General features: G+C 42.0%; 1 protein-coding gene across 4 annotated transcripts in view; it reads right to left on the bottom strand.

Annotated features, from left to right (window-relative positions):
* DHX32 (DEAH-box helicase 32 (putative)) overlaps positions 1–15,778 on the bottom strand; it is a 51,638-nt gene that overhangs the window by 25,695 nt on the left and 10,165 nt on the right. For 3 of the 4 annotated variants that reach the window (XM_060286160.1, XM_060286159.1, XM_030832052.2), the window contains 2 exons: positions 12,153–12,660; positions 2,883–3,076 (listed from right to left, as the gene is read on the bottom strand). In XM_060286160.1, the coding sequence (XP_060142143.1) occupies positions 2,883–3,076; positions 12,153–12,434 (476 nt within the window). In that variant the 5' untranslated portion in view covers positions 12,435–12,660. Of the gene's footprint in view, positions 1–2,882; positions 3,077–12,152; positions 12,661–15,778 lie in introns of those variants that run through there. The other variant, XM_060286161.1, reaches the window with a different exon arrangement.

Genomic DNA, 15,778 nt, shown 5'->3' with positions numbered 1-15,778 from the left:
TATTGTGATATCTAGTTCAGAAAGACTATTTTAGGTATATAATATTCGGGTATCCACTGTTTTGAAAAAGGCCAGAAAAAAGCTTAAAGAAGAACTAAGCTGTTCTATATAGAATCCAGAAAAATGGTAGTGGCATAAAGATTATATTTAGTAAGTACCTATTACGTACCCAACAGACTAGATGCTAAGGAGTTACAAAGAAAATGAAAAAGACAATATCAAACACAGAACACTACCTTCTATGATCAACAGCCATCCTTAGATCCTCTTATTTAAATAGCTATTCAATCTGAGCTTATCAAAAATTATGGCTAGCATGTGTCTCCAAGGAAATGAACGCAGCCGGAATTTACCTTTTCACCCAAATCACCCAAATCGCTAACAGATGCATCGCGCTCCCATACACCAGTCGCGGGCAGCAGCTCCGAGTCCTCACAACAACCCTGCGAGCTGGTGTGTCAACCACCGCGTTTCACAGATGAGGAAGCGTAAGCAGAGAGGCTGGGGGACTTGTGCAAGGTGACAGGTGGGTGGGTGGCTGAGACACTCATTTTACAGCCACGCCGCCTGCTCTTCAGAGCACAGAGCATTAGGAGGAAAATAAGGGACGACTTTCTTTTCTCTGATCATATAGAGCTTTTCACTACCTTTGGCCCCTTTGCTGAAACTCAAACACTGGTAGCAATAAATCAGACCATCTGCTGACTCTTGCACTGGTTGGGGGATGTCAGGGTGGAAAGTGCAGCATCCCAGCAACAAGAGTGACTGTAAAGTAAAGATGAGACGGCCGGGCAGCCCGGCAGAGGCAGAAGGAACCAGAACCCGCAGTGGCCAAAGGAGGCTGCTAGTTTCCCTCCACCTTCTAAGGTGTACCTGCGGTTCAGCTCCTCCACACCTGAAGGCTATTTTCTACATTAAGAAAGGAACGCTACATGCAGATAAGAGCTAAAAAAAATTTTCAACAGAAACTGTAGTCCTTCCTTTGGCTGCTAGGATTGAATGCTTGCAGGGTTTTCACCATAAAGCAATGAAAGCCAAGTCCCAACACATAAGAGATGCTTAAAAAGGTGAGATGTGTCTTTGACCTACTCTGACAACATGATTGCTTTACTCCACAATTATTTACCTCTATGACTTTCTAAAAAAAAAAAAGTATGTATATGCACACGATCCATATCAATAAGATAAAAACATCATAAGATTTCATTTTAAAAGTGACTACATCCAAGAGTCCTTTTCAAAAGGTTTGAAAGTCTAGTTCAGGTTTCCAAAGTCTAGTCCATCCTTTAATTAAAACCATGACCACTGGAGAGGTCACTTCAAAATGTAGAGGATGAAGAATGAATCTGCTAGGCGTGGGGATCCTTCACCCGGTCAGGGTTGCATGTCCTGTCCTGTCCAACTCTCCAACTAGTCTGTGAGTTCCCAAAAGCAGGGAGGTTTTTACGTTTATCTGTATCACTATTGGACCATTTGCATAATAAATAATTTATAAACATATACAGTGACTCGGGGACATCACGGCTAGAATAACAGAAGGTTACATACATTCAAGAAGTTCAAGTCATAGTGCTACTGATCGAAAGCTTCCCTATGGTTTAACACCAGCCTGAAGCCCGAGGTCCTCTATTTTTGAAGATAACGTTTGAAAAATGTTAAAAGCAGCTTACTACAAACCAAATGAGTTACACAGGCTTTCTGAATGGGAGAAGAACTGCACCAGAGTCTGCAGCAGCCAGCTGGGACCAGGCACTCGTCTTTCCTTCTGTTATCAAGTGTGTTAAACGTCCTCCCTGGGACAAGCATGTCCGATGCCGGGGATACGAGTATGCAAAAACCATCCCTGCTATACTGTACTGTGCTATGCTGTGCTGTGCTATACTGTACTCTGCTATGCTCTGTCATAGCATCCCTGTTACACTAGCGTAGGACATCCCCAGTGATGTGCCAGGGCACTCTGGTGTGCCCCACAAGTGGGTTAGAGACACGCAGATACACTGAGGCTGAGACACTTGTCTCCTCAGACCTTGGGGCAGTCAGGCAGTGCCTGGGACAGCTGAAGCCCTTGAGATGGTCATCTTTGGCTGCAAGCAGCTTTGACCATTTCCTTAAGGTGCCATAAGATACTCTCACTTTCAATGATGGCTATGATAGAAAACTGCTTGAGAAACTGGCCCAGAGCAGTGATTTTTTCCACTTCTCTTTTTCCTTCTGTTAAGCTCTTGGAAACCACTGTGGAAAGGAAATCTCAGAACTGTGGTAGCTACTGAGAAAGGTCCTTGGAACCTGTAAGAATCTCAAAACTAGAGTTTGAAAAACATTGACCTACACTGCCATGATGAAGGCCGAGACCAAGTTTTACAGAAGCCCAGCAGAGAGTTTTCTAATTTACACTACGGAGGGTCAGGGAAGCTTTCCTGGAGCAGGTGACCTCTGCATGGGATCTTGTATGACGGGGAGGAATTAGCCAAGCCCGGAAGAGGCACAGACATTCCATGTGGAGGGAAGACCATGTGTCAAGGCACATGGCACACAGAGAACCACGTGTGTCGACACAGCTGGCACACAGACAACGCATATGGACCCACTATGAGGCGGAGCTCCAGAAGCACAGGTTGAAGGTCTTTGGGGCCAACCTAACAAGTCATGACTTTTTCCTGAGGATTATGGGGAGATACGGAAGAAGTTTAGACAAGGAATCCCTGACGGTGCCAAGGTGGGAAAATGACTGGTGCATGTCAGGCTGGTGACAGAGAGACGAGTTACTATGATCACACGTTACAGGTGTGTAAAGCAGAGAACGCAAGAATATGCTCTTCTAGGATCGCAGAGGACAAGCCAGGAGTCATCAGGTACAGCAGATGAAAGCCCCCCAAACCAACCTCAAGATCGTTTCACTGGTGCAGCAGTTCTCAAAAGGAATCATGTAGCCGACTTCATGACCGATGTTAACATCCATTTCGTCTGCCACCCGGAGGGCGAGCTGGACCACAGTCTGCTTGTGGACCTGTGTGCACACCACGCCCCCGTGCTGGTAGTGGATGGAAAGGCAATATTCAGCACACCACTGAGGAACCTTTAACGGGGACAAATGAGACAGGATCAGCCCCGCTAGGAAAACACCACCACCACCACCAAAAAACCTCCAAGGGTTCATCTTATAAATGAGTTGTTTTCTTCCACCAGTGAATCACTGGTGGGCTGCATTACAGCTTAGTTGGTGAAACTGAAGAATCTGTGTTTATGCATAGAGTTAGTACTAGTAAATAAAGTTAGGAATAAACAGGAGTTAGCAGGGACTGTAGAAGTTAGACTCCTAGATGAAAAAAAAGGAAGATAAAAATAAAAGGCAAAGTAAAAAAAATTCTTTTAACCTCAGCTGTTCTGAAAAGACTAATGTATTTAAGATTACTATTTTCTTTCTGGTTAAAAGAAAGCACCATCAAAGATATGGCTTCTGGTAGCAACTTTTTTTTTTTTTTTTTTGCGGTACGCGGGCATCTCACTGCTGTGGCCTCTCCCGTTGCGGAGCACAGGCTCTGGACGCACAGGCTCAGCAGCCATGGCTCATGTGCCCAGCTGCTCCGCAGCATGTGGGATCTTCCCGGACCGGGGCACGAACCCGCGTCTCCTGCATCGGCAGGCGGACTCTCAACCACTGCGCCACCAGGGAAGCCCTGGTATCAACTTCTATGCTTTAAGCAATATAAATATTAAATAGCATTTAGATGAAAAATAGTAGCTCAAAATTAAAACATTTACATTTAAATCTAAATGACCATAACAAAGTAACCAGATAAGCCTACTTTACATTTCCCTGGCAATAAAAGCTAAAATACACTGGCATTTATCATCTAAATACAATGAAAACTAAGCTCAGTGAGATAATTAACCAATCCATCCAGATTTGGAAAGAGCCAATTCCAAGACTGCTCTTGAGTTATTTATTTTTAAATCCTTTTACTGAAAATGTATTATGGTTCAATTGATTTTAAATAGTTCATTTGCATAAGAATTATTATAGTAGAAAGTACTGAATTCATTTGTATGCTGGAATCTTAGGGCACTGTCAGTAAGTTATGCTTTGTTACATGTATTTTTAAAACAAATCATTCTGAGTGTTTTTAAACAGATCCAAGGTATTTAAAAGTTTCAGCATTTTTAATTATCTTCAGATTTGCTATTTACTAGACCCATCGTGGAATTCTTAGATTTTTAAAAAAATTTATTTATTTATTTTTGGCTGCGTTGGGTCTTCCTTGCTGTACATGGGCTTTCTCTAGTTGCGGCGAGCGGGCTTCTTGTTGCGGTGGCTTCTCTTGTTGCAGAGCATGGGCTCTAGGTGCACGGGCTTCAGTAGTTGTGGCATGCGAGCTCAGTAGTTGTGGTAAATGGGCTTAGTTGCTCCGCGGCATGTGGGATCTTCCTGCACCAGGCCTCAAACCCGTGTCCCCTGCATTGGCAGGCAGATTCCCAACCACTGTGCCACCAGGGAAGCCCGAATTCTTAGATTTTAATACTATAACTTGAAAAATAAACATAACTTACTAGCAATCAAGTAACTGCAAAATGAACACCTGCTGCGGACTGCAGATTCCCGATGATTAAAAGTGTAAACGTAGTTCCTCTATTTCAAGATGAGTGTCCGCCTTGTCAACAGGTTGAAAACTAACCAGCAATTATTTCCTCAATAACTTTGTTGTATGAAAGATGAACATTTAACACACTATACTCAGGAAATCTGGAATCAAGGTATATCACAAGTGACCAAAGTCAGGAGTTCTAGACCTGGTGTGCCATTAGGTTGTTATTTGTAAATCACCATTTCTCTAAGCTTCAGTTTCCTTTCCTGTAAAATGGGTTGAACGGATGAGACCTACCCTTCAAGTCTGAGCTCCTGTGCCATTTTCTCCCCAAGGCTTGCTGCGATACCTCCCCTCCACCCCCCACCAGGAAGGAGACCCCACAGTGTACTTCCTGACAACCATGGCATGGACCATGGACCACACTTCCTGCAGTTGCTGGTCTGTTCCAGTGCAGGTCTGTTCACCCCACTAGACTATGAGCTCTGGGAGAACAGAGATCTGTCTTGGTCACCAAATAATCTTAAATAAGTTTATTCAATAAATATTTGTTAAATGAACAAATTAATTTCTTACATTTTCCAGAAATATTTTTAAATTCTATGATTCGATATATTCTACCTTGAATTGCTTCACAATCACACCTAACTGGGAATTCACATAAAAGTTTCTATCTCCCTCATTCCCTAGGAAGTTATTTTTTATCCTTGTCAAATCCTTACTTTTTAACCCGATTCCCTATTCCCTTCATATCTAGGTCCTTAGCTGAGACCTCAAATGACACTTTTGTGAGAAATTATATTAAAACTGTTTGAATTTTTGTCTCCCCACTAGAGTGGAAGATCCTTAAGGTGGACATGCGTGGTTCATATTTCCCCCAATACTTAATAGAGGACCTGACACATAAGAGAGATAATAAATATCTGGATGGAAGGATGGATGAAGACATTAGAATAATTGAAAAGAAGGGAGAGAAAGGCTTAGACTCAGGACTTAACATGGGAGAGAAGTAATAAAACCAAGGGACATTTATTTCTAAGGAAGAATGAACAGTACTCACTAGCAGACTAATTATGCATAAGAAGAAACAAATATTTTAAGATCTCTGACTTAAAATACTAGGGCAATGGCGTCGTTAACAACCAGAAATTTAAAAGTAAAATAAAATAGAATGAATGAATGAAGCTAAACAGTAGCATAAAGTGCTTCTGGGGGGAGCGAAGTGTTCAAGGGGAGGGAGAGAACCTTCAGGAGAGCTGGGAAAGTGGTCAGGGTTAAGGTCATCTTGATGGGAGGACATCCAGGTGTAGCCAGCCTGAGATCAACTGCAAAACAGGCCAGGAGCCTAAGTGAGGGGCCAAAGCTAGAGATACACACAGAAGTCCTAGAATTTCAGAGCTGAAAGGAATGGCAGGCACGTAGGCCACGGCCTCATTTTACACACAAGGAAAGTCTTAGAAGGGTTACTTGCCCCAGTCATCCTGCCAGTAAACAGCCCAGCCACAACCTACGCAAATCTTCCAATTTCTCATCTGGCGTAATTTCCGCCAGGCCACGGTTGCTTCCGAGCATCTTTATACAAAGGTAGTAATAGAAGCCATCGGGTTCTCAACTGTCAATGCTTTTTACTACTCTTTCTAGCCTAATAGCAATGTCAGGGGACAGTACTACGATGACAGCGGGCACTATTTTACACAGCTAGAATTGCTGCTGAAATGACACCATTCAGTTTCACTAAAACACCTGGATATACTCAGTCTGGTTATTATTCTAAGATCCAGGATAGCTGCTTTCAAACTCTAGAATTCTACATGATTCAGATGATTATGGGCCACGTTCCCAAGGTTCCGACTTTGTTTTCTGAGTGCATTTCATTTATTTCTATTTACTCACATAAACAAATTCTGCAAGATTAGACTATTACAGTATGTTTATAATGTTATAAACATCATATAGGCCTGGCAGTGCAATAAATATAAACAATCCAACAGCCCTCACTGTTCTTTTTGCCCTCCTCCACAATAGAGCAAATGATTTCACCTATGAGGCAAAGAAAATAATTCAGAAATGGGACAGCTCTTCTAGCCATCAATTCAAATCACCAGCGAAAGACTGAACACATGCATCTTGGGCTTAATGTAGGGATGTCTGCTGACACAGCCAAGCTGAAAGTTGAGCACAAGTCACAACTAATTGCAGAGCACCCACCCCACGCAGCTCTGACTGTGTACGACGTACTGCCCCTTTCAGTAAGTCACACATGGATGACGACAGTAAGTGATGCAAATGCAAACTGAAAGGGTCGTCTCTGAACAAAAAGGAGAGACACATGAAATCATCTCTCCTAATTATAACAACTTCTGTGCTTCAGCAACCTTCCGAATCACCCCAAGCAAGCTGAGGCACGCGGTGAAGTTTGATGCCTTCGCAAAGTATCGGCTGAAAAGAATTATGATTCAGCAAATGCCAGAAATGTGAACATTTCATAATTTCAAGCGGCACTAAGATTCCAGCTTCACAGGGAGCTGTTGCATTCTCTGCACTGATAGCAAATACCGTACCATTCTGCGCCCTGACTCTGATTCTCCTCCGGGAGTGGCTTTTTCTTTGTCCCAGCAGTACCTTACCCTTCTCACCAATGCATTATATGCCTTGAGATTTCATGTCTCTCTCTAAGGTTTCTCTTTGGAAGGTACGCACCCCCCAGGCATCTAGAACATACTTTAGTACTTAGCAAAAGGTGTGCAATTTGGTGAACAAAACAGAAAACTGTTCTTTTATAACTGAAAAAAACAAACCTATTTACAAATTTACCTGGGCCTTTCAGCAACAGATAACACCCACATTTATATATTTGGTCTAGAAAATTTCCCTACTAGGAAACACAACTTCAAATATTTTCATTCTGAACTCATCCAACAACTTTTTCACATTCTCTCAATCCAGTTTTCTGGACTGTGTGACGTGCCACACGTGCTGAAGCCTGAGCGGTGAAGCCGGCTCCGGGTCGCACAATCAGGCGCAGACGCTGACAGAGCGCGCCCGGGTCCTGGCTCTTATCTCCTCCCTGCAAGCAAATCACCAGGACTCTGGCCCATCTGCCGCTACGAGAGTAGGTAAGAGGGGTCCTCCGAGTAACCAAAACCTAATCTACATCAAGGCTTCGCCAGCTTGACTTCGTAACCGGAGCTCTACAAATTGTACAGATCCGGAACGCGAAGCCAGGACGCTCCATCCCCACCCCGGGCAACAGGCAGGAGGCTGGGCTGCTGGCCTCTGGGAGGCTGGGGCCCAGGATCCTCGGCTGGTCCAGATCAGAACCAGGAGGGCAGCGGAGCAGTCTCATTGCTGCCCCCGCAGCAGCAGGACAGCCACGTGAGCCACACTGGTGTGGAACCTCCTGCCCCTCCGTCCACGTCTAGAGATTGCGTCCCCTCCTCTAGCGGATGTACAAGTAAAGGACGCGAGACACAAGTCATCTGTGAGACACAACGCCACTACAGTTAAACAAATTCTAGTCCCAAAGGCCCTCAAGCCCTCGTTTTATGTCCCCAGCCTGCCCATGGTGACTGATTCCTCTTCTGGGCCACCCAGAGCGTGGCTGTGCCAAGGTCCCAATCACTCACTTTTATTTAAGAACCAGAATCACGAAATCCAAAGCTGAGAGGAACCATACGGTCCAGCGATTCACCCAAAGGCATGAATCTCCACAGCAACGTTCCTGCAGGGCGCACGAAGCTGCCCGATGGGAGCCAGACGCCGGAACTCATTCCTGAGGAGTGGGTCCCCTTCCGCATTAAAGGTCACGTGTCCCTGGATACCGTAATTTGTATACCTCTTGAGTGAACACAGGTAGACTCCGCCAGCAGAAAATGCGGAGTAAGTTACTCAGCTAATAAGGTGCAGTTGTTCTAGACCAGCCAGCTTCTGAATTTAGGCTAAAGCTCAGGCACGTCATGCTTATTCAGCTCACTGACCCAAGCATTTCGGGGGAAATTTCAGGACAAGGAAGTAAATAGATGGTTCTAAAATATTTCATTGTCTTTTAGGCTTTTTCATAAATCTGCCCCCAAAAAGGTAACAAGAAGCAGCTCTATAAATGTATGAAAAGTCGTCCTCTTTTCCAGAGGGCAGTCACAAAACAGCCCCCATACCATCTGCACTAAAGAGAGGCGGGATTTTGGGATCCAGCAAAACACTGTGGTCCTCTTGGGAAGGCTTGGGCCTAAAGACAGACTTTTCTTTGAAAGGTTTAAAATGCTGAGGAAAAAGAAAATAGTCTTAGAAGCTCTTTAAAAAATAACCAAGTTGTTTCCAGAATTAAGAAAACAACTGATGCTCCCATTATTTAAATTGGTTTAGAATTTGATTTCTCCTACCCTGAAGATACATACCGCCTTCACACTTAACAGAAACAAGCATGATTTATTAAAATGATCAAGAAGTTAGAGATGACAAGAGAAACCATTGCTAGGTATTAACATAACATATTACATGACAACAATTCTGGCCCTTTAAGATCACAAATTCTAAAAGAAAACTCAAGGAGTATATATTAAAAAAATTTTTTGTTTAAACAATAGTGTGGGTTAGCAATTCTGAAACTAAATTTTGAGCATTCTAAGATTGAACAAGTAAAGATATTATGAATAATGGGTGCTAAGTTTCTCATAGTTAGAGAAAGGAGTTACAAATATGGAAGTGGGGAAGGCTAGAATGAACGCTGTACAGCTGAACTGGAATCAGAGGCATCAGTAGGAACCCATGGTTTTAAAAATAGAGAGACAGAGATAAAGATAAAACAGAAATATACATAGAGAAAGAAATACAGAGAAATAGAGAGCAACAGAGAAAGACAGAAATTGAAAGAGCTAGAGAGATGGAAGGAGAAGCAGGAGGGCCTAGAAGCAACTGACAAGTCAATGGCCAACGGGCACTTAGCACCCATCTCCTGGTTTTTAAATACAATTCCCACTAAAATGAACCACCAGGGCTCCTTGAGAAAAATGGCTGTTTCCAAGACTGGAGCAGGGAACATACTAGATGAGCCTATAACATCTTACTGGGCCAGAAAGCAAAGAAATGCTCAGAGAATGATGTCAAAAGAACACAGAAGGCATCCTGAAGGGGTTCCCATAGGCCACATGGGGGACGATTTGAGCAACAAAATAAACGGGCTTAGTAATGAATTATCACCTACAGAATAAAATAAGAATTCATGAGTCCACACTGACATAAATAAATGAATAAATAAATAAGGAAGAAGAAAAAGCTCAGTTTTACAGAAGAATTCCAAATATTAAATGTATCAATAGAAGGAATTTCAGAAATAGAAAAATCACCATTTGGTTACTACTGTGTAATAACGTCAAAGGTAAGAATCGTCCAAGGATGCTAAAATTAGTAGCTGGAGGCACGACAAGAAGCAGACTCTACGTAGCCTCCAAGTATCTCCCCATATCTCTTAAATGATAGGGGGGGAATTGTAACTTGACGATAGAGATCAAGACAGTCACCACCTTACCAAGTTATCAAAGTTAACATCACCAGTCATGGGAAAAATCTTCTGTCTCCTGCTACGATGCCCCGAGGAGGACACATAGCACTTCTGTGCTCTTCCTGCCACAAACGCAAAATTGGAATCTAATCCAAAGGAAACACCAGACAGATTCAAACTGAGGGATGTTGTACGAAATAGCCAACGTGTACTCTTCAAAAATGTTGTGGTCATGAAGGACAAGGAAAGACTGAGAAGCCGCTTCAGATCAAAGGTGATTAAGGAGAAATGACAAGGAAATGCAATGTAACTTTGGATTGGATTCTGGACTAGAATTTTTTTTTTTAATGACAAAGGTCCTTAGTGGGCAAACTGATGAAATTTGAATGTTATAAGTTAGATTTTGGTAATTATGTTGTGGCTAGCCCTGTTTTAGTAGATATTGCTGAAGTATTTGGAGGTAAAGGATATCATATCATCAACTGACTCTTAAAATGTTCAGAATAAAAATCAGTGTGTGTGTATGGAGAGAGAACAATAAAGCACGTGTGGTAAAATGTTAACTTTGGTGGAATCTGGGTGAACTATATGTGGAAAATCTTTGTACTATTTTTGCAACATTTTGTAAGTCTGAAATTATTGCAAAATAAAAACTTCCATTTTTTTTTTTTGGCTGCGTTGGGTCTTCGTTGCTGTGCGCGGGCTTTCTCTAGTTGTGGCGAGTGGCGGCTACTCTTCATTGCGGGACATGGGCTCTAGGCCCGTGGGCTTCAGTAGTTGTGGCACACAGGCTTCAGTGTTGTGGCTCGCGGGCTCTAGAGCACAGGCTCAGTAGTTGTGGCACACGGGCTTAGTTGCTCCGTGGCATGTGGGATCTTCCCAGACCAGGGCTCGAACCTGTGTTTCCTGCATTGGCAGGCAGATTCTTAACCACTGCGCCACCAGGGAAGCCCCTAAGTAATTTTTAACTTGCCACTTGTCCACAGAAACCAGGAAAATTATACTCCTTCAGTTTTCATCCTTAGCTTCTTATGACAAACTAAATCATTCATTGTAGCAACAACTCATCACAACAAATAGAAAATCATAATAAACCCTTGATATTGGCAGCTATAAACAAGATTAAAGAAAAAAAAAACCTGTTGTCCATTTCACCCCTCTTCAAGTTCCATTTAGAACAAGTAAGCCCCAGAGGTAATAAAAACCTTAAAGCAGCAAAGTATAGTAGAAAGAGTTCTTAGAATTCCAGCTCAGAAAGTTATGTGACATTCGTTAGACAAATTATCAAACCCCTCTGGGCCAGGGTTTCATCATCTGAAAAATGAAGGGGTTCTATCAGATTATCTCTGTGGTCTACTCTATAATTCTCACATCATGAGAACCTACAAATGAATTTCATAATAAAAATACTTACTGCTTGCTTTACAATTTAAGTGTAAAATAGAGATCTCACTCAAATCAAACTTCAAGTTCAAATATGACAACAATAAACTGGCCAGTAAATAGTCATTAGCTGTCTATCCTAATTCTTTCCTCCTTTTTAGATCCTGAAGTGTGTGGCTCTAGGCCTGGATCATATTTGGCCACTCGGTTATTTCTTACAGTCTGGAAAATAAGAACTTCCTTGTGCTTCTGACTTTCTGTAACTTAGCCAACTTCACCAATAAGCATATCCACACATCCTGATTATCAGACTGCTGGACATGTAAACATGGCAGTTAATCCCCAAACCTGTGGCAGGCAAATAACATCTATCACATCTTTTAAAATATAACATGCACAACAAAATAATTTGAATAGGTTTCTCTGCTATTCTAAAGAACATTCAGTGGTACAATAAACACAATTAATATCCACCTACGTATTAACTTTTATTCAGCTGGCTTTCATAAAGAAATGTAGGGAAGTAACTTAACTGTTGTGCCTGAATTGCTAATGCTCTTTTTTGTTTTGTTTTTTGGTTTAGATAATATCATTATTAAAACAGAACACTATGCTGTGACACTGTGATTATTTAAGTAATACAAAAGTACAACACACAAAGTAAATGCTTTTTTGTAGTGGCTACTCACCTGAGAGCTCTTGCCACATTTAGCATCTCCTGAAACGATCACAATTTGACTTTGAAGCAGATTCTCCATAAAGGAGTATTTTTCCTTCCATATTGGAAGATCTTCTCTTTCTTTCAGAAGTTTATAATAACGTGATGAATATGGCAATCCATCGAAAGGGTTAAGTTCCAGATCCTCACAGGCCAAAATCCCCTCCTCATTCCCCTCACTGGAATCGAGGGATTCAGGAAAATAGCGTTTTTCAGAGGAAGAGTTTGGACATTCCAGTTCTTCTTCTTCCATCTTGTCCAAGTGAGCTTAAGCAGCTGGCATTCTCCTACAATAACCCACTGCACATAGGGTTGAAAGTGCACATATACAAACTCAGATGTCCCAATGTCTAGGCCTTCAGTTCAAGGTTTTACAAGCTGAATTCCTCAAATCTGCATCTGTTCTTCTTTGCTGCATGAGCTACTATGCTGGCTCCCCAGCACTCTTCAGCACGTCAAATGATTGTCAATAAACCACGCTAAACACAAACAAAAAAAAAGAAGGAAAATCAGCTACATATACATACAAGATGTTCAAAAGAAAAAGCATACGCATTCAAAAATAAAAGCACGATTCTTCCTGTTAACTGGTTACTGTCTTTTATTTCTGCTGTCTGTTTAAAAGGCCAGGAATAATATAGGTTAATTCTTAAAGTCTGGTTGGCTGCAATTTTTTCCTGGCCAGTTTGGAAAACAATTCCACACTGGACCTGGTGCTCTCTGCCTGATCCGCCTCTATCACAGGTCCCTGCATCTTGATTGACAGTGAATAGAAAGCAACAGGGGGACATTGTGAGTGTGAGCCTCGATCACGTGGTCACTAATCCCACTACAAAAGAGATGCCAGACCCTATAAAAGGGAAAACTGTGAGGGCTTGGGGAGTGTTCGCCAACACTGGCTACAAGAGTCTACTGTTTATTTATTTAGTATTAAGAACTCCTCTAGTTTAAAGAAGAATATTTTAAAAAAATACTTCATTTTACATTTGCTTGTGCCAGTTTACAGAGTCAAGTGAGCGGGTTGCTTATATTTTTCCATCTGAGGCTATGGCCAGCTTTTGTTAATGAGGTCTTTGTTTGCTTAATTAAACCATAAATCTCAAGCATATTTCTCGAGATTCCTGGGTCCTCGGCCCAGTATGTCATATTCAAGAGGCAATAAAATACATTTAATTTAAATGAAGAAGTGAAAAATTGCCTAAGAAAAAGTAAAATTTATGCTAGTAACACTCCCTACGTGTCAGGTAAGGGGTCCTTCCTTTTGCAATCACTGGTGATTTTTTAAAACTCTAATCAGTATTGCTGGAAATAAGCACCTTTTCACATTAATCAAGGGAAAACTAAAAAGACAGAAAAACTTGAGTATAAAAGAACAAATAATAAAATACATTTCATGATATCTTGTCACTCAGATCACTCTTTTTACAGCACCCCATTTATTAGAACTATTGCTTTTTTTTAATGTATAACACACCACTTTATTTTTTTAACTTCCTTTTTAAATTTTTTTTCAAATTTATTATTTTTTAAATTTATTTGGCTGTGCTGGGTCTTAGTTGCGGCATGCAGGATCTTTTTTTTTTTTAGTTGCAGTATCTTTTTCTTTTAGTTATGGTGTGTGAACTCTTAGTTGCGGGGTGCGAACTCTTAGTTGTGGTGTGCGAATTCTTAGTTGTGGCGTGTGGGATCTAGTTCCCTGACCAGGGATCAAACCCGGGCCCCCTGCACTGGGAGTGAGAAGTCTTAGCCACTGGACCACCAGGGAAGTCCCGGAATTATTGCTTTAGATTGTCAGAGTTAGCGGGCTCAAACGGCTAGCTCCTAATCATAAGTAATAAAAAAAAACCCTCCTCCATTGGTCAAGCCAGGCTCCAAGGAAACAGTTAATCACTTAAGAAACATGCGCTGAGTGCCTTTTCAGGGCTTAAATTAATAAACTAGGCACTGGACACCCACTTACTTTAGGGGTAGGACGAAGAGTGGGATAGAATTTTTAAAAAGTCACACACAAATAGGCCAAAAGAGGGAGAAACCAGAGCAGGGAAAGGACGTTTTAGCTCTATGAAGGTAGAGTTCTTCAAAATTCATTCTAAAAGCCATTGTTTCAAAATTATAATGGAATTATAATGTTGTGATAACACAAATGCAACATGGATTAACTCTACAATTCTTCACTGCCCCATGGCTGAGACCACATCCACAGAAAAGCTCCAAAAACACAATAGCCTGAGATCACAGGACAAGCTGACTTTGACACGGTATCCAAGAATCAGAAAATTCTACTGCTTAAGAAAAGCTGACATTTAGTGTTATATTCAATTTTTGTTTTGTTCTGATTAGAATCCCTTCCAAGGGATCTCATCGTACATGTAAATTAAATTACTGTAATGACCAATGATTGCCTTAGGTACTATTTCTGAATTGTTTTAACTTAAAAACAAACAAAAAAGCAGAGCTATTATTTTTACCAAATATGTGTCCTTGAAATGTTTCTCTTAATTTTATAGCACTCATTAGAAGTGTAATAATCTTGTAATTAAAGTAAAATCTTACTTATGAAGTATTTACCACTTTGAATCCTGGGGGAACAGTCACGTTTTCTGAATAGTCATCTTTCTAGAGATCTAAGGCTCACCTAGCCCCTTCATAACACATACAATGTGTACAGATACATCACCTACTTCTCTGTTATGGTGATTAAAAGATGACCACAGATTCTCTGCTCCCACGGAGAGGTGGAGCCTATTTCCTTTCCCCTTGAGTCTGAGCTGGCCATGGGACTCAGGATGACTACAAGAATGCAGTGAAGTGACGATCGGCTACTTCCAAGGCATTCACATGCTTGAAACACTCCCCCTTGGAGCCAGCTGTCATTCTGTGAGATGCCCAAGGAACGGGGAGAGGCCACTGGGAAGAAACCAAAGCTTGGCGTCTGTCTTCAGAAAGCACAGACCGCCAACCATGTGCGTGAGCCGTGGAAGATGCTCTAGCCCAGTAAAGCCTCCGGATGACCACAGGCCCAGCCCACAGGACACCCAGCAGAAGGAGCCAAGTCAACCCAAAGAACCATGGGAAGGGTACCTGGTCACTGTTATAAGCCACCAAGTTCCAGCAACAGATAACCAGACTTCTGCCTACTAAACAGAGTATACTCAGAATTCATGCTTTCTTCACAACTCAGCATCACCAATACATTGGTTCCTATAACACAATGATGATTGCAGATTTCCCTGAAGTGACAGGGGTCAAAGGCCAGACTGCGGCCCCAGAGTCCTCCTTTCTCTGGGAATTCAGTACCCACGTCACACTGTGGTCAGCTCATTTACCGGGTGAGGCCATTCTCTGCTTCTCTAACCTGCTCTCCTACTTGGCATTTAGAAACCAGTTAGGCTTGTTTGACAGAAATACTTGTAATGGTTGAGTCCACAAAGGGCTCTACGCTGAATCCAATGAGTCTGAAGGGTAAAGCTAAGAAGTCTGTGACCTCTATTTCCAGTTCGCTCAGGACCTTTTTACTGCGATATAGACTGAGGTCCAGATTTGGAGGGGGGAGTGGCTGAGTTTTGAGCCCACCCGACTCCCACGACAGACCTCTCC

Source organism: Globicephala melas, chromosome 16 (assembly GCF_963455315.2).
Source record: "Globicephala melas chromosome 16, mGloMel1.2, whole genome shotgun sequence".
NCBI lineage: Eukaryota > Metazoa > Chordata > Mammalia > Artiodactyla > Delphinidae > Globicephala > Globicephala melas.
Note: the sequence above shows the minus strand (reverse complement) of the source record. Positions and strands in the feature narration are given on the sequence as shown.